Genomic DNA, 19,779 nt, shown 5'->3' on the forward strand with positions numbered 1-19,779 from the left:
TTATAATTGTTCTGACAATTTCAGTACGACATACAGATAAGTTAGGCAGACAGCTAGTATACTGAAAGTACTCATTACAATAAAAAATAACAGGTGCTGATTACATTGAGTAAATCAGCTGCTCATTCGACAAGACGTTTTCAGGCAAAATAAAAAGCCAAGTTTACAGTGCCGTTTTAAGGAAACCGCGTTATTGTGTCGTTATTAAGTCGTCCCATGCTCGTTCATGAGCATTTTCTTTCTTTTTCTGCCTGTTCCCTCTGCTGCAAATGAAATACCAGAAAACATGATGCTCCCTCCGAGCCCGCCTCTCCCTGATACCGATTGGCTAAGACCTGCAGTCATACACAGCTATCAATTTTGATTGGGCGATTTATTGTCAGCCGCACTGGAGTCTGCAGCAACGCCTCTCTCACATGTAGATACGATTCATGTTCGCCTCTCTCAATCAGATACTGCGATTGGACGCATGTGATCAAGGGTGCGGAGAAAATGCAATTTGCAATTGGCTCGTCTGCTTCAAGGAGGGGTTAACCGAGATAACCCGGAAAAGAAGACAGAGCAGCGACTCAGTTCCGAGACCGACTGTGAAACTGTCAGTCTTATCATGGGTAATTATACTGCATTTATTTGTTCTAGTCAAATCTCAGTTATCCAGGCGTTGAGACAAAAAATAAACGAATATCAAGGTGCATTTAGTTTTGAGCAGGACAGCATTGTCTCTCTCCTGTCAGACTTGTATGAGATTTATGCGTGTTTCAATGCATAATAAACGAATTCCATACAGAATTGTATACAATGTTTATTATTTGTCATAGTTTTCGGAAACTAGACTGTTCTAGACAGAGCTAATATAAACGGAGGTATATAGCTTACAAAAAACGTTGATCCAGAATGTACACAGTCGTCAAGAAACACATTAACGTTACTATAATATTCGTTCACTGTTTGTATAAGGAACTTGTCCAAAGCTCATAACGATTTAAAATATAATAATAATAGTAATAATAATAATAATGATGATAAAAACGTCCATTATAATCATAATAATGCTATTCAGTGTCATCTTCAGGTATTATTTTAGATACCCAAATTCACACATCATTTAGTGTGTTTTGTCATTTGCAGATCATTTGTACTCCGAGTTGTCCAGATGTGTTGATGTCAGCGTGGGGGAGATGTTTACTTTGTAATTAGTTTGTTCATTTTCACCAGTTTGGCCCATTCAGGTCTGTTTGCACACCTGTTTTGGGGTCCTACGGGCACATTGCGGAGTGGGTACATTACAATTCCTTGCAAGACTAGCGCCACTAAATATGCAAATTTTGAACTGCAAGTACTATAGACAAAATTGATTTCTTAGCTTATTCTAGGTATGCACAACATGAAAATATTAGTGCAATTGATTAAGCAATACCAATATGACTTGGTATATATTGAGAACGACTTGCTCAGTCTGGTTTTCAGTCATTGTCTTAAGAAAAAAATTTCTTTTTAAACTCCTAGATTGTTTTTGTCTGATTTCTACTAAATCAAACAAGATAATTTTTTGGCCATGCTGGCATAAAAACTTTTAAATTGATTCATAATAATATGCAAATAAATTTGATATAGGGTTTGCCAAGTGGAGGTGAGACTTCATCTCTGGAAACCTTCAGCATAATTTAAAATTTTAGTTTTTGTTATGAAATTCATAACCTGTTGTTGACTGCACAATTTTTGGCACAGTGACATTAAGTGGCCAGGTGATGTGAAAAGTTGTTGTTTTTCCTTATAACTTGTGAATGTTTTGGCCAAAAATCTCTATACTGGTCTTTTTGCTAGCATGCCAACAGTAGCCATGTCTGCATCTCATTGGCATATTGTTGCAAAACTTTTTTCTCCATGACTTAAAAGTACAGAAGGTACCTTGTAGTGATTGGTAATGGGTACTATTTTGCCCATTGTAATGAGTAATATCATCGTGAGAACTATTCTGAACAATTATGGAAAATTAACTGAACTTCCTGTCCACCATTTTGATTTTCTTCAAAAACTCCTCCTAGAGCACAGATGTTAAATCCAGTTCCTGGAGGGCTGCAGCTCTGCACAGTTTAGCTTTTACCCTAATTAAACACACCTGATCAAACTAATTAAGTCCTTCAGGCTTGTTTGAAACCTACAGGTAAAGCTGCAGTCACACTAGAGTTTGTGTGTGTGACGCTGCGAAAAGGGGCGGGATTAAACAAGCTTATTAGACATTTTTAAAAGCCAGCGATTGCTTCATGTTTTACATTTCTGTCCGGAGATGTCATGTTTTGGTTCTCTATTGTTCTCACGCAGTCAAGTGATGCGATTTCGCAGATCAGAGTTCACCAAGCTTGAACTTTGCACTGCAGCAACCTCAGAAACTTGACGCATGACCCTGCGTTTCTGGTTTGACGCATTCGCGTGCATAAGAATGGAAGTCTACGGTAGGAACAGCCCAGTGTGACCGCAGCCTAAGACTTGAAGCAGGGTTATAACTAGGGCTGCACAATATTGGAAAAATCTGACATTGCAATGTTTTGTTTTTCTGAGATATATATTTCGATATGAATATAATTTCACCACATTACTTAAATAGATCTGTTTGTTAACAGTTTAGATACAGAAATTGAAAAATCTAATTTAAATACTACTGCAAACTGTAGGCTTCATTGTATAAGCAAGTCAATAAAATATTTTTTATTGAAGTTTCAAATTGTACAATTCCTTGTAAGTGAATGGTTTAAAGGGCTATGACACCCCCCACTTTCGGTTTTCGGAAGTCTACTTCAGAATTTTTTCAAAAGATGCATGATCAATGGGCGTGGAGCTCCGCGAGCATAGGGCAGGAGTGGGCGTGGCCAGCAGGGGAGAAGGGGAGCAAATAACAGTTGTTGACAGTTAGCTCTCAAACTGAGACACAAACCGTGAGGAGATGAGTTTATAGATTACAAAGTTAAAATGCAAAGAAATAAACAGTAATTTAATGCCCTGCTACATTTGTTATTCGTAATTTCATATACACATAACCACAATTTATATCATTATAAAGATAAGTGTGTTCATGTAAACACTATAAATGAGGATTCTCCCTCGATCCCGTGTCTAAATTATAGATCTTGAATGCAGACTCAGTGCAGCTGGTCTCCTGACCTGTCTATTTTAACTATTAGCCCTGCTGGTAATATAGAGGATTTAGGCAAACACAGCAGCACGGCGATGTGTCTGAATGTGAACGAACTCCTGATAAAAGTCAACATCCGCCATTCTTCAATTCTCGCACTGCTCTCCCGACAAAAATGCTTGCAGCACGCACACAGCTTTGCTGTATGATCGGCCCTAACAGGATCGCGGAGAAAAAGCATGCAACAAAACCCGTGGATCATGGAAACAAACATGTACGAGCCTTCATGAACGGCTACTGCGTGCCGTTGGTCTGTGTCTTGAAACTGGCAGGTCTGCCTTCGGAAAGCACATGCTCTCATGAATAATTAAGCAGCCGGCTCTTCTCATAGGATAAGAAAACTCCGCTATGAATAATAATGAGAAACCGACGCGTCATCATTGCACTTGCAGTACTGCGCTACGTCGCCGATTTTGATCCCGCCCCAAAAATCATTTTAAACCCGGAAGCTGAAATTAGCTGACAAAAGCTCAAAATGATCCAGTTTTCCCCACAATTAAAGCTGACAGGTGCTAACATTGTCTTCACTGATGCTCAACACACACAAATCTGTTAATATAAAAAAAAGTTCTCCAGGGTGTCCTGAACCTTTTTCCTCTCTTGATATGCTCATACAGTCACAGGCCTTAAAATCATTTGCAATTGCTTCATTATGATTATGACAAAACTCCAATGACTTCATGTTCTGAACTGTGGTTCCTGGTCCAAAATAATGCCAATTCAACATTGAAGATCCGACAGTTTGACTATTGCGGATGCACACATTGCGATATTGATGATAAATTATATTTATATAGTGCAGCCCTAGTTGGAACTAAACTTTGCAGAGCTGCGGCCCTCCAAGAACTGGATTTGATACCCGTATCCTAAAGAGTTAGTCCAATTTACAACCAAAAATTTTACTCTGATCATTTTCAGATGGCAAAAAGCTATGGATTTTGTGTCAATGTGTTTTAGTTGGCACATGAAATGAGGCTGAATCACACTTACATTGGATGTGTCCTATGCTATTGTTGTCTACGGAAAGAAATGCGTCAATAGAGCCACCATTTTAGTACAGGGTAGCGCTCCTTTGAAACTATTGTGGGAGCAAGGTATAGTCGAGGACTGGCCATCTGGAGCCATAGATATGTAAACATTTCTCGATGATCAAATTTTTTTTTTAAATTAGGAAAATAATAATTTTACATCACTTTTCAATTTAGATGGATAGTTAACGCATGGGCAATGTATTTTTCCCTCCCTGTTAAATTTGATTTAATCCATGGCCTGAAATGCTAAAACTCTCCAGCTTTCACTTCTGGTTCTAACCAAGGGAGCGATTCGTTTGTGATCAAGTCTGTTTTGAACGATTTGCCTTCTAGTCATTGCAGTAAGTGACTGTATTATCATTAATAACACGACTTTAGCACAAAAGTTCATAACATACAAAATCATAAAAAACTAAATCTAACCCATGAAATGTTATGTCTTTATGCTTTGTTTGCTCATTACTACACCCATATCCTGCGCAAAAGTCCAGCGTCTTCAGATTAGCTTTAGCCTTGACTAGTGAAGTTTAATGACATTTGTCCTGGGAGCACTGTACAAAAATGGCAGCGTTACTGACTCGTGCTCAGGGCCTCTATCTGATATTTAGTGTATGCATTTACGACCACAACACATCAGTTAAATTATGCCACCAACTGGTCAAAAGCGGTAAACCATTAAATCATATGAGATAGAGGTGATTCAAATCATCCTGTTGTGTATTTAATTATTGATTTTTGCAGTAGCTCCAGTTCTCCCTTTAGCTTAGCTTAGATGCTTAGAGATAGTGTTGGGTCGATTGACGATGCCATTGTCCATGGCCAACAGACATCATGATGCTGAGCCGGCATCGCGATCCCCTGCTCTGTCGCAGCAGCAACCCGCTCAAGAAAAATACACTCTACACAAATACGACTTTGTTTTAAAATGTTCACGCTTTCACGCTTGTACTTAGTAATTTTAGCAAACCTCAGATACTGTTGGTTGTGCACCTTTTTTACCAACCAAGTTTGTCGACGCCATTATAATAATACATATCATTCTGCCTATTCATGCCAGAGTCCCGTGGAAAAAGTGATTGACAGGTGGTAATTTGTGTGTAACTTATCTATATTCAGTTATTTATGATTTGGGTATGGGTAAAACAAAGACCATGCAGGTCAGGTAATTGAAACGGTAGGCTACAAATAATTAATTCGTTATGAACTAATTAGTTATTCATAAATGATTAATTTACCGCCGCTTATGACGATGATGCCATCGTCTGCCATCACTTACTTAGAGATATATTTGCCACTTGCATTTCTTTCACTTTGAAAAATGTCAAGCTACAGTACTGAATAACCCTGCATCAAGCATCACTGCCATATAAATAATCGAATCATCATGCTGTTTATATTATAAAACTTAAAACTTATCTAAAAATATATATTATTATGATTTATAACAGAGTGTATGCTAGAAAATCATGGTTACCATGTAATTTTAATATAAAATTTTAAAGTGACCAGAAATGGCGTCATGGTACAGAATTAGGACAGCTGATTGCTGTGGATTTGATTGAGCTGTAAGTGGCACACTTAAAATAATGAATGGCGTTAAAGTCCGACTGCAGTATGATCTCAGCCCAGGTCAAAAGGTTGCCTATAGATTTGTGCCATTTAAATGGATTAAGATTAAAAAAGCACTATTTGTCGGGTTGTTTTGCATTTTCCATATGTGGTTAAAATGTTTACCATGTTGCTGCTTCCATGTAAACATTAAGCCTTTTAATATAACATTAAATCAACATGCTAAGCCAAATCTGGATGAGGGTGAAAAGGAAAACAATTCTCATTTATTTGTGTCATCGATTAAGGATGGTGTGTTCATGTAATTTTTCAAATAAAAAAAAATAGAAGAAATGGTTATTAAAAAAAGATAAAATGATTTTTTTTATGCAAATACATCATCTCATAAAGGTGGTGAAAAATCACCGGACAAATGTATTGAAGTGAAAATCCTTTATGTGGACACAGCAAAGCCCGACTGCCCTCTGTACACCATAATATGCATCTTCACAGTTTTCTCATTTATTAACTGTTCTGTTCAGTCGCTCCTGCTGCCTCAGCCTTTAAATGTTTCATGAGTTTTTAAGCTGTTTTTTTCTGCCTAACTCTGTACTTAAGGCTTTAAATCTTCCACCTTCATACTCACAAAATCAATTAATTCTTTTCAATAATTTACATTTTGTGCAAACAAGATTTAGCAAAGCATATCTTTGTGTCAGACCTGGCTGCTTTAAAAGACATTTCCCTGATGTTAAGTTTTGTTAGACTTGCGGCTCTTGGTAATTAGAGAAATGGGGCCGTCTGATGAGACATTAGGACCAGACCTTGAACCCCAAGTGCTTTTGCAGACATTCATATTTTATGATACAGACGTAGAACAATTAGAACAGGATGGTATTTTAGCAGTCCTGTAATCCCATTTCAGGATGACATCACCTTTCAAATTCAGAAACGCACATGGCCATCAGTGTTCATATACTGTACTTCTGGGATGGAGTTAAAAGTTGAATGCAAAACAAGGAGACTGGCTAATTCTTCTAGCAGCTGAAAATGGCGCCAGAGCTCTGAAACGTTAATCGCACAAATGATTATGTAAAAGAAGCAAAGGTTTTAGGGTTTTATTTTTTGACTGAGTGACACTTCAACTGTCACTGGAAATACAAAGTGACAACCAGCTTTTTGTACTGTGGGTTTAAAATTTTAAGCGAAGGATCTTAAAAAATCTGTTCTGGCATGTGATTTTCATTTTTGTACAAGACATTAAAATATTAAGAAAAATATGCACGTTTATATTTCAATACCAATGGTATCTATTTACTATGTAATATACTACATATTAGAGCTATTATTATAGACTGGTATTCAGTCATTCACTGTATTCATTATTTCAAACAAGAGTTTAATTTATCAAACAATAAAACATTTATATGTTATAAAAGATTTCATTTTAACTTTGGCAATTAGCTAAAAAAAATAAAGTGTATTTTTAAAAAATATATGTTTAAATATTAATTTCAGTTAATTTATTTTAATTAACAGTTTTACTTTTAAATAACTGTAATAACACTGCTCTTAATCCACGTATTATGATTTCTAAGAGACCATACTGAAGTAATGATAATGATAATTTGGCATTATATTAAAATTAATATTCAAATATTGAAATCGTATTTAATCATTTAAAATGTTATTGGTTTGAATTTATAAGAATATGTATAATACTATATTATTTGATTAAATAATATAATTTTTCCAAAACTTTTAAAACCATCCCCAAACATTTGAGAAATATAATGTAATACAAAACGATACTCAAGACTAAAGGCTCATTTATGCTTCTGCGTCGAGTGATCGGTGTGACCCAAGGTGCATGCCTTGCGCGTAAGCATGCATTTCTTTGTGCTGTTTGTGTTGTTATGCAGTAACACTTCCGAAAGGCTAGCTGGCATTAGGTTTTTATGTGTTTCTTCGCTGGTTTTTTGTTTTTTCTGAATGCTACAAGTAGCTAAAACTTACTCATTCAGAGGCGGGAACCGCCGGATGTGTAACAATTTTAATCATAAGGTACACGTAAAAAAAAAAAAAGTTTCCATCTAGAGCTCCTTTACGAGACTCGACACTTATAAACACTCACTCCATCGGGCTCATGGCTCCAAAGGGCACCGCCTATGCTCGTCACCGGTACCAACCTGACCAATCACAGCGTTGTTGCAACATGTAGTTACATTGTCTGAGAGGTGCACGTCATTGTTGGCGACAGCCACAGTGAAGGCTTTGTGACCATGCAAAGGGTGACCTTGACCATAAGCGTGTGCTTTATGCAGAAGTATAAATCAGCCTTAAGCTGAAGTAAAATGAATAAATGAAAAAGATACAATACAGTATGTACTACGGCTGGGCAATTTGGCCTAAAATCAAAATTGAACATTTTAACTCCATTACGATTAATGAACGATTATTTTAATCATTTATTTTGTTTTTGCCCTCATAGTTCACTGGTAGGTTTTGTACATTAAACATGGTCACATATTACAAGTCATTGATTTTTGAATGAAGGGTGCGTTACTTGATTTTAAAATAATTGAAAAAAACACTCTGTCTACTATCTATAATTATTTATTGAACATCAACGCTGAACAACTGACATTAAAAACACACATTGCCTAAAACGTGGCTCTCTGCACTGCCCATCGATCTGTCACCGATACAAACCGACCAATCCAACACAATCTCATGGCAATTCGTAACTTTTTGATTTAGTGGCTAATTCGTATGAATTCGTACAATCCAATTCATACAATTTAGTACGACTTGCTCATCCCCGAATGACGGTTGGGTTTAGGGGTGGGGTTAGGTGCCACGCCTCCTTTTTAAAATCGTACAATTTCCTACGACTGAACTCCTACGAATTCCTACGAATTAGCCACTAAACTGGCAAAACGTAAAATACTTGCGTTTTTTCGTTAGATCAAACTGACCAATCACAAAGCTTGCGCTAAGTGTCGTTGTGAAGTGTAAGTATTTTTTGAGTGGTGCACTGGTATGCAAAGGCTTCACCAGACTGTACACATGCTGTTGGCAGAAGTATAATATGAGAACAATACGTATGAATCATAACGTAATAAGCATCATTTAGCCTTAACAGAGCGGGGGACTCCACACTCGGTAGGAAAATAACTGAAAAAATTGACCTGAAAAATTTTGATCAAATATAGATTCTGAATGTTGAATTTTCGATTAACCACCCAGCCCTAGTTTGTACCATATACTGTAATAGATACATGCTATAAATTCTCTGACTTGCATCAAAGATGCAAAAAACAGACCGAATGTCAAACGCAAGGTCAGGTAACCACAGGCTTCCTAAAAATCTCTGGATTTCAAATTGTCCAGTCGCTGCAGGAATCTCATGGCCTACTGCCTTGTAATGCTAAGCCCAAGGTGACTCTGTGACCCAGCTTATCAGTTGCAGAACTGCAGGCCTGAGCCCCCAGTGGGCTGCCTCAGGAGAACATGTTTTATAGCCCGTGCCGGTGTCAGGCATTTGTCATTTAAGGCTGCTTGTCAGGACCTTGACTTGGCTGATATAACCTTATATGCGTGTTCCCCATCCATTTTGCAGCCCCAAGATGGGCTCCATTTCCTAGAAAATTCAGCTTATTTCTGTGGAGTAGAGGTGACTCCAGATCATAAATAATAAAGATGGAGTATTATTGATATGTAGAGCTAATGAGGTAATCAGCTTACAAATATACATAAAGTAGTATCTAATTGTTTCTTCGTGCTACTGTTGTTTCAGCTAAGACTCATTCTTATTGGCTATCTGTCACTGATTTTTCGCCTATTGCACTGTAAACATGTATGAATCACTTCGCTCCATAGGCCAGGTCTTCTGATCACAATAGAGGTAAACAGAGGCATTGATTACGAATTTGGCCGATTACATAAGAAGCATAGATTTTCAGCTCTCTGGTTAAAGCCCTGTACATTCAAATGCTTAATTTTTATAGGCAGAGCACATTGACAAAAGTGTCTAGTTGTTATATATTTGGCAAGTACTTTGAGTCTGAGAGAACCTGTCAATAGTAATCCTGATATTGATAGCAGTCCTATACGAGATGTTACTTGCCCGAGCTAACATCTATGTGATCCTCTAAATCATAATTACATTACTATTGACAGGCCCTTGACAATAGTCACATTACTATTGATAGGTTGCTGTCAATATTATGTTCTCAAATAAAACATATTCATTCATAACTTGTAAACTGCTCAATAAAAGCCTATGACGAGAACATGGAAAAGCTGTATCCCCAGAGTGGCCTGCCGCAATGATTTGTCTCACCTGGCCGAGTGCCGTCGTGCAGTGAAGGATTTTTTCCTTCGCTGAGAAACTATTGAACTGGTCTCTAAACCTCAACACATATGAAACATAATCAGCACACTAAACGAAGAAGTTCTGACTGATTATACAACAAACGTAAATGCAGTCTCCAACATCTGTTCAAAGTAGATAATTTTTTTTTTCAACTTCTTCATGAATTCCATCATTCTCTAACTGGTGAAGGTTTAGGCACAGATGAACCTAAAGTATTGATAGAAAGAAAAAAGATTTTGAGATGTTTCCTGCAATTTTCATAAGCCAATTTATTTCAGATATTGTCCAAATCCCATCCTAAGCTAAGAGGTGGTCACCACAGCCCCTGGCTCTCATTTTTTAACCATTGCATTTAAAGAGATAAACCCAGGCCGATACAAACGCATTCCATGAAAAATTGCCAAACGTCACAGTTCTTAGATCCCTTATAAAAAGCCGTCAAAGTAAAGTAGTTCCACATAGCGGATGTTTACTGCCTTTCCAAGCCTGTGCTGTCGGGATAATCTCCTGTGATGTGATTTGTCCTCGAACTGAATCTCGAGAGGGAACAGCATAAGACCTCCTGTGCCTCTGCCCTGCACAGCTAAAAGGGAATTTAGGATGGGTTTTACATGTGAAAAGTGATTTCAACTCAAATGCAAAAATGCATAACCATTTCCTTCTTCTGCTTGTAGCTGGAGCTGGAGGTGACAAGCCTTTCGCCAAGGCCGGCCCAAGCCCTTTATCTCGGGTTTTGAGAATCAGTCAGCTGGATGGTTTTGAACTGGATGGTGCACTGGAACAGCTTGTTTGGTCACAGTTCACCCAATGTTTCCAGCATTTTAAACCTGGGATCTTAACCCCTGTGGAACCAGAACTCAAAGCGCTTCTCCAGCTCCTCCTGTGGAGGTTCACCATCTACTCCAACAGTGCCACCGTGGGCCAGTCACTGCTCAACATTCGGTACAAGAATGCACTGATACCGGGACAGAAATACCGGCCCATGAGTCGGCCACAGAAGTTTTGGTTTGCTTTGCTGACGGTGGGTGAAAAGTGGTTTAGAGAGCGCTCCCATAGCTTGTTTCTCAACCACCCAGCAGAGTCCAATGCTCGCAAAGCCCGCAAAGTACTCAGCATCTTGTTGGGCCTCACCAAAGCGGCCAGCCTGGTCAACTTCCTACTTTTCCTCCAAAGAGGAACCTTTCCGACCCTTATCGAAAGATTGTTGGGAGTGCAGCCAGTCTTCAGTCGACCCCAAGGGCCACGAGACATCAACTTCCAGTACCTGAACCGGGAGCTGTTGTGGCACGGCTTTGCTGAGTTTCTCATCTTCCTGCTGCCTTTAATAAATGTATGGAAGCTGAAGGCTGGTGTTTCAGCTCTGTTTTCTCCTCTCAGTGACCTGACAGGAACGCAGAGTTCAGAGGAAACCCATCTCACAGAGTGTGCCATCTGCAGGGAGTGGCCCACAATGCCCCACTCCATTGGTTGCAAGCATGTGTTCTGCTACTACTGTGTCAAGAGCAATGTGATTGCTGACATTTACTTTACCTGCCCCAAATGTGGTGCTGAGACCGGGCAGATAGAGCCAGTCAGGCTGCAAGTAGGAACAGAGTTGCTTCAGAGCTGACACTCAGACAGCCTGCTGATTGACTTGAGATACATACAACAGAGTAACTTGAGATCAAGTTGAACATCTATCACAGAGATTAGTTGATGAAAGCATATGCCTTGTGCCTTTTTTTCTGAAATGAGAGCATTTGTTGCCATGAAATATGCAGAAATTTGTACAAAGAGACAAACTTAATGATGTAAAATTCTAAAACAACATCATTTGTGTCGCTAATTTATTCAGCCTCATTAAAGTTTGATGGAAGCTGTGTATCAGAGGTCCACTTTCCTGCATTCTTGGATTGAGCGCTGAGCAAATGAATAAACATCAAAACAAGCCTTTGCTCAACTGCCTGCACGATCCAATTCCCCTCATCCCCTATGAAGAGAGAAATTTGCACAAGATCAAGGAGAGGCCATGATAGCACCAGGGGGTAGTGGGGTAAGATGCAGATTGACAGGCATCCCATCCTAATCTCCATGGCCCTTCTTAATACGCCAGTAAACTGTAACAAACCAGAGTAGGACCGATGCAAGTTTCGGGCATATTATGCTCTAAGCCTAATAATGACTGCAAAGATGGGTATTTATTCTGCTGTTAACTCTCTCCAGTGAGCCATGCCTGAGGCCAAACACATCCAAATGGACTCAGACCTTCTGGAAACTCGCACTCTAGTTTTTTTTTCCTCCCCCAGACCACATTGCCTTAATTGCCCATTGTGAAGGCAATCAGTCAATTCTCTGGGCAAGAGGAACCAGTGGTTTCCAAGATTTTGTCATTTTTTGAAATCGCTGATCTCAAGTTCACTGTGACAAAGACTTGAAAATTGGGAACATGGCACACCGATTCACCCTCATGTGGATTCGCTGACATTATTATGCATATGGTCGAAAACACGGGACCACCAAGAAGTGTAGCTCTCGGTATATTCAAAACTGTCCAAGTTTACGCGAACACTGAGTTAAGAAAAAAAATGTTCAAAAGATATTTAATGTGCAACAGCGTCTGTTTATACCCTTTGTTTTCCTTCATAGGATTAAAGGAACTTGCCGCCACTGTTCTGGAAATGTTCAGTAATGATTGCCAATTTACAATATACTCAACATATGGTTCTGGTGTTTTCCACATATATGTAGATCGAATCCAGGGAACATCTGTCCTTCAAAATGCATTTTTAATGACTTCAAAAGCATTCAAATACAATCCTGTAAAACTGAATACCAAACATAACAGACTGTTGTGTATTGTATACTGTGTATATTTTGAGTATATTGTAAATTTAATTAATGATACATATTGTTCAAAACTGGTTAATTTGTTTAATCAGGTGGGTAGAGTAAAAAGGTATGCAATGATAAAAACAATAGTAATATAAAAACATTATTTAATTAGATTATAACTTTGTTAAGGGGATGAGTGTTAATTTCTGTGAAGAATGGTAGCTTAAAAGCTGATTTTCTAAGTGGAGCACCACTCATATTTCAATAAAAAGAGACACTCTGTATAACCTATGCATAATTTTAAACATATGTTGTAATAAAATAAACTGAGATGAAAGCCATCCAGTTAAATAAAAGTAACTAATGTTGTAATTTAAAAGGTTCTTGAACACAATGTGTATTTTATGTAGCTAAACACACAAACATCCCTGTAAGTCAAATGCAAAGATTTCTCTTGTCATTTTTCTTTGTAACAGTTATCTAAAGAGTCGACCCTCATTTTGCTCTTTATCTTCTCCAAATCTCATTTACACTCAGGATTGCGACAGTCTCCAATCAGCTATAAAATCTGCAGTCTTTGACACCATTTACTTTGCCAATTGCCCACATTCTATTTTTTTAACATACACACTGGGTGTTACAGTAGACATGGCCATATTCACACTCTGATGAGTGATCCTGCTCATTTCAATCCACACATTCTTGAACCTTTGATGTCAGGCGTTGAGTTCTCTGATTAACAGATTTGGATTTAAAGAGCTCTACTTTTGTGTAATGCTACTTACCCTTTGCGGCTATTCTATGCTAAATCAAATAGCAGCCAAAAGATTTACTCTATTTTATATTTGTGTTTATAGGACCCTAAAAGAGTTTTTTTTTTCTTGTTTTTATTATATATAGAGAGAGATTTTCATTTTAGTTTTCCTTCTGTTTTCATTGTTCGTAGTAGTATTACAACAGCTATGTTTCTGTCACAATTTGCTCAAGAAATTTTGACACCTAAATGCTGGTGAAATGAATGCCAGAGCAGCTATGTAGCAGGTATGTGCAGACACTGGAGAGCAGTGGCTGAAGTGGAAAAGGGGAACTTTTCTTTTTTTAACGGCATACCTTTACCATTTCTTTTACTGTTAATGACACAAGATGTTTGAATAATGTTGGAAACCAGCCATTGACTTGTGTAGTAGGAAAAAATACAATGGAAGTCAATTGCTATTGGTAGCAAAAATTCCTCAAAATATCTTCTTTTTTTCTTAATTTTTATTTTAAATAAAGACAGGTTTAAATTAAAGAGGTTTGGAGATTGATATTTACTAAATGACTGAAAAAGCATTTTTCAAGAAGTATCCCTTTTACAGAAAATTCTGAATTATCAGTGTAACGTAATTCCTTCACATTCGCCCAATTGCTTTAATTTTTCAGTAGATGTGTAAAAAATAGTTAACAAAACTTCATGTAGAGATCATGGTCTTCTTTAAAATTCACAAAGACACAATGTGCATGCTATCAGGGGCGGACTGGCCATCTGGCAATTCTGGCAAATGCCAGATGGGCCGGACCATTTTTTAAATGTGGGCCGGTTAGCTATTTTTTTTTTTTTTTTTTTTTCATATGTATTGTTTTTTAAATGTAGGCAGCTTTTATCTCGTGCGAGATGTGAATATTATGATGATGATGGTGATAATAGTAAGAATAACAGTAAATGTTAAGCATTGGCCCAATCAGCAACAACGGGCTGGTTTCGAGATGGGCCGACCCAATCTAAGGTTACGCAGACATAATCAAAATTTGGCAAGAATGTCAAACAAACAGTAAGTGCAACACAAGCTAATTGTCAGAGATGGACCATAAAAAGGGAAAGGCAGTCAAGTCAGACATTGCCAAATACATAAAATTAACAGAACTAGTCTCGAAAGGGGGCAGTGCAGTGGCGCAGTAGGTAGTGCTGCCGCCTCACAGCAAGAAAGGTGCTGGTTTGAGCCTCATTTGGTTCAGTTGGTGTTTCTGTGTGGAGTTTGCATGTTCGCGTGGGTTTCCTTCTGGTTTTCTTCACAAGTCCAAACACAGGCTATAGGTGAATTGGTTAGGCCAATTGGGAATTGGGTAACCCAGTAATAGGTTGCAGCTTTGAGGGCATCCACTGTATAAAACATATGCAGGATAAGTTGCTGATTCCCAGATTAATAAAGGGACTAAGCCGAAAAGAAAATGAATGACATGATTGCATATAAAAAAGGGTTGCTTTTGTTTCAGTCACATACATTAAATGTTTACATATCTCTTAAATAAGGTACTGCTTATATAATTTTACCATCTGTACACAAATATAAGTAATGAATATAAGTGCGTGTCCTTGGATGGGGCTGTGTCGGTGTGGTAATGTGGGCTGGTGTGGCTACAGTGCCAGGGCTGATTTGTAGTCCCAGTCCGCCCCTGCATGCTAGGCTACTATTCAGCAAACACGGTTATGGGTGTTAGCAAGACAAATTAACTATATTTTTTCTTTGTTTTTTTGAGTCACGACTAGCTTCTTTTGTTTTCGCCCCTCACCTCAACACTAAACAAACAAACCTGGAAAGGGGTGGCTTCAGTGCTGTGTGCTACTTTAACAAAGGCCATCAAGTGTTGTGCCGGTAATCTTCACTTCACTGTACTCACCTTACTTAAGTGACCGACGCTACAGATCGCGGTCTTTATCCTCCTCTATTATTCCTTTACTGAACCTCCGGTTTGAGCGCCTCTCAGAGTGAATAGAAACGGAGGGGATGAACCACAATGCAGTGCTGTGTGCCTGCGCGTAGATACAAAACGGAGGTGGATTCGGTCGCACCTGACCTAACTGAAAATTTTATATTAGTATTTTTTGACCGGGAAAGCTGTGCAATAGCAGATATTCTTACACACACAAACATATTTATACTATATGCGTCCTTGTGTGTAGTCACATTTAATTATAGATGTGCTTGAGCCCCCAAATATGCAGAAAACAGATTAGATTCTGTGTTTAAATAGTTTTCTTTTCTATTTTACCTTCACAGTCTATGCTGCAATTTGATTGGATGTTCAGTCTTTCTTTTTATTCATTCAGTATTTGTCAAATTCACCTAAAATATTTTATAGTGTTTGTATTCTATTGATGACTAATTTTATGATTGTATTTCTCATTTTGGAAATCATAGAGCTTTTTAAATACAGATACTAGGAGTTTGTTTGTGTGCTTTTTTTGCAAAGGGCAAAAGTCATTAAAAACAAATACAACTTGAGATATAATACTTCAAACAGTTCATTGCCATGTGTTGCTACCCGCTTCTCTCCTAACTAAATGTGATCACCTAAAGTTCACGGTTAAAAAGCAAATCTAGCACAGCTACTGGACAAACTTGTCAACAGTGGCCAATTATCTGTGTTTCTTCACTGTTGGAAGAGCATTTGCACTCTAAACCGGGAATGCAGGGAATCAATGAGACAAAAAAAGATACATTTCTTGACACCCACTGATTTCTCAACATAAATGGTTCACTTCGGACCAGCGGAACAAACAGTGATCTGTATCTCTCGCTATAATTGACCCAGTTTCTCACTTTAGTCCAGCTTCCAAACACTGCAGGATATCTTTAAAATACATTATTGCTTTATGGTAATAAATCAATGCATTTAAAGCCTGTACATGTTGTTTCTTCAATTCAGGCTGAAAATTGCTTATAGCACGCTTTTCAACATTTTTTCTAATAATTAATGATCATATCTAGTATTCACCAAATGTAAATGTAGAATGTTTAGATTTTTAATATATTATATATTACTGTAGAAGAGTATAATGAGTCAATGGGTGTTCAATACATTTAAAATAACAACTACAACAAATTCCACTATATTTATTTAAAGTTTTTTAAATAAATGATAGTTAAAAAAGCTATTATTTTTGTATATATTGTAAAAAGATGATTTTATAAACCTTTTAAAACTAATGAATTTATCTCCACAATTAATTATTATCAATATTAATAATAAAAGTCATTATTAAAATTTTATACAGTGCATTTGGAAAGTATTAAAAGTGCTTCACTTTTTCTACTTTTTTTTGTGTTACAGAAAAAAAGATTTTTTTTAATTGTTGCAAGTTTATTAAAAATAAAAAAAACTGAAAAAAAAACATATACATAAGTATTCACAGCATTTGCCGTAAAGCTCTAAATTGAGCTCAGGTACAATCTGCTTGCACTGGTCATTCTTAAGATGTTCAGCAGCTTAATTGGAGTTCACCTGTTGTAAATTCTGTTGATTGGACATGATTTGAAAAGGCATACATCTGACTATATAAGGTCCAAGGGTTGACAGTGCATGTCAAAGCACAAACCAAGCATGAAGACAAAGGAACTGTCTGTAGATCTTCGAGACAGGATTGTCTCGAGACACAAGGCTGGTGAAAGTTACAGAAAATGTTCTGCTGCTCTAAAAGTTCCAATGAGCACAATGGCCTCCAACATCCATAAGTGGAAGATGTTTGGAACCACCAGGACTCTGGCCGGCCATAGCTGAGTGTTTAGGGGAGAAGAGAGGGAGATGATCTATAACCTGATAGTCACTCTGTCTGAGCGCCAGTGTTCTTCTATGGAGAGAGGAGAACCATACAAAAGGACAACTATCTGTGCAGCAATCCACCAATCAGGCCTGTATGGTAGAGTGGCCAGATGGAAGCCAGTCCCTGCCTGGAATTTGCCAAAAGGCATCTGAAGGACTCTCAGACCATAATTAAACAAAATTCTCTGGTCTAATGAGACTAAAATTGAACTCTTTGGAGTGAATGCCAAACGTTATATGTCTACAGAAAACCAGGCACCGCTCATCACCAGGCTTGTACCATCGTTTTTCAGCAGCAGGAACAGGAAGACTAGTCAGGATAGAGGGAAAGATGAATGCAGCAATGTACAGAGACATCCTGAATGAAAACCTGCTTCCGAGTGCTCTTGACCTCAGACTGAGGTGACGGTTCATCATTCAGCAGGACAGCGACCCAATGCACACCACCAAAATATCAATGGAGTAGCTTCACAACAACTCGGTGAATGTCTTGAGTGACCCATCCAGAGCCCAGACCCAAATCCTATTAAACATTTCTGGAGAGATCTGAAAATTGCTGTACACCATCGCTTCCCATCCAACCTAATAGAGCTTGAGTGGTACTGCAAAGAGGAATGGACAAAAATTTCAAAGACAAGTGTGCCAAGCTTGTGGCATCATATTCAAAAAGACTTGAGGCTGTAATTGCTGCCAAAGGTGCATCAACAAAGTATTGAGCAAAGGCTGTGAATACTTATGTACATGTGATTTTTCAGGTTTTTGGTTTTTAACAAAAAACTTGCTACATTTTTTTTCACATTGTCATTACAGGGCATTTGTGTGTAGATTTTTGAGGAAATAAATTAATCCATTTTGTAATAAGGCTGTAACAAAAAAAATGTGGAAAAAATAAAGCGCTATCAATACTTTTTGGATGCACTGCATATAATATAGATATTTTTAATTTAATGATGAAAATACTGAAAATAAAATGGCCAGCATTGTTCATTTCCATATAGAACATACCAAATTCAGCAGATAACTTTGTCCTCCCCAAATCCCCGTCAGATTCCCTTGAGATGGGATGACTGTCATTAGGGCACAAGTTAAACATCTTTAGACATCTGCACGCTACATTCCACCATGTGCAAGGTTTCAATCAAACTTGCTATTTGATTATCAAAACTTTCAAAGCACTTTCGATTTGTCTTAAGCCGCAGGAAATTCGAGGGGACATCTGGAAGGATGTCTGCAGATTATTTGCAATTTTGTGTGCAGTAGACATCAATGAGAGGCCTGCTCAGACTTTGGCTGGAACCCACCTCACCTCGGGCTCATTACGGCACAGACTGGCCCATAATCCTCCTTAATTCCTCGTTGTCGTTCATTCTCTCTTTAAGCCACTCCAGTCTGGCACAGCCAATGAACAGAGGCACACAGGTATTGGCTTTTCCTCGCAGGCATGCAGTCTGTCTTTGTAGTTCTCCACAGGAGTCAGCGAGGCTATCACTTACCGTGCCAAACTCATTGCCTTTACCTCAGACGGTTGGCAGCAGATAATGTCCGTGGCAGACCCACGTTCATTAGCATCAGCCTGGAATTGAGGGACCCTGTGAGGAAGAGCGGGAAGACATGGTCCAGTGAAGGAGCTTTCATGTTTTATGAAAACTCACAACTTGTTCTCTTTGTTTTATCTTGGAAACCATGCCTTCGTTCATTTTTGCTAGTTCCATGTGCCTTTATAAGAAACTTTATTGCCCTGCACTCCCTGCACAAAAAAGAAATAATAATTTACAAAAGCTGTCATCGGGGCAGTAAATTAACAAAGAGCACACTTTTTTTTAAAATTCTATTAGGTTTTAATTTGTGTCACCCAAGAATAAAAAGTATCATTATTTAAAACCTTTATGAGTATCTTTCTTGTGTTGAACAAGAAGATGATAGAAGATGGTGTTAGTTGTTGGTATCTATGAACTTCCATAGTAGGAAAAAATTCATTACTATGGACAAAGCCTTTTTAAGGCAAGCCTTACATGATTAGCCTACAAAGCATAACGGCTAATCCCACATAGGAAAATTTCTTTGGCCCAGCTCTGGCCCACACAATCAGCTTTTAATTGGCCGACATGCCGCAATGAATTATGGTACATGACTAGACCAAGTCTGGCTTCTAGTATAAGGCCCTGTATAAGGCCAAACATGGACCAAATCTGGGCCTAGTCTCAGCTGAGTTAATAACCCGTAATTTGGCAGAATCTAGG

At 38.1% G+C, this 19,779-nt stretch overlaps 1 protein-coding gene across 1 annotated transcript; it reads left to right on the top strand.

Annotated features, from left to right (window-relative positions):
• The first annotated feature begins 455 nt into the window (after window positions 1-455).
• pex2 (peroxisomal biogenesis factor 2) lies at window positions 456-13,318 on the top strand. The gene is given in 2 exon segments (NM_001423777.1): window positions 456-611; window positions 10,822-13,318. Coding segments are annotated over 2 exon segments (939 nt in total). The 5' UTR covers window positions 456-607; the 3' UTR covers window positions 11,757-13,318.
• Window positions 13,319-19,779: the final 6,461 nt, after the last annotated feature.

This window comes from Danio rerio, chromosome 24 (genome assembly GCF_052040795.2).
Source record: "Danio rerio strain M-AB ecotype USA chromosome 24, GRCz13ab, whole genome shotgun sequence".
NCBI classification, from domain to species: domain Eukaryota; kingdom Metazoa; phylum Chordata; class Actinopteri; order Cypriniformes; family Danionidae; genus Danio; species Danio rerio.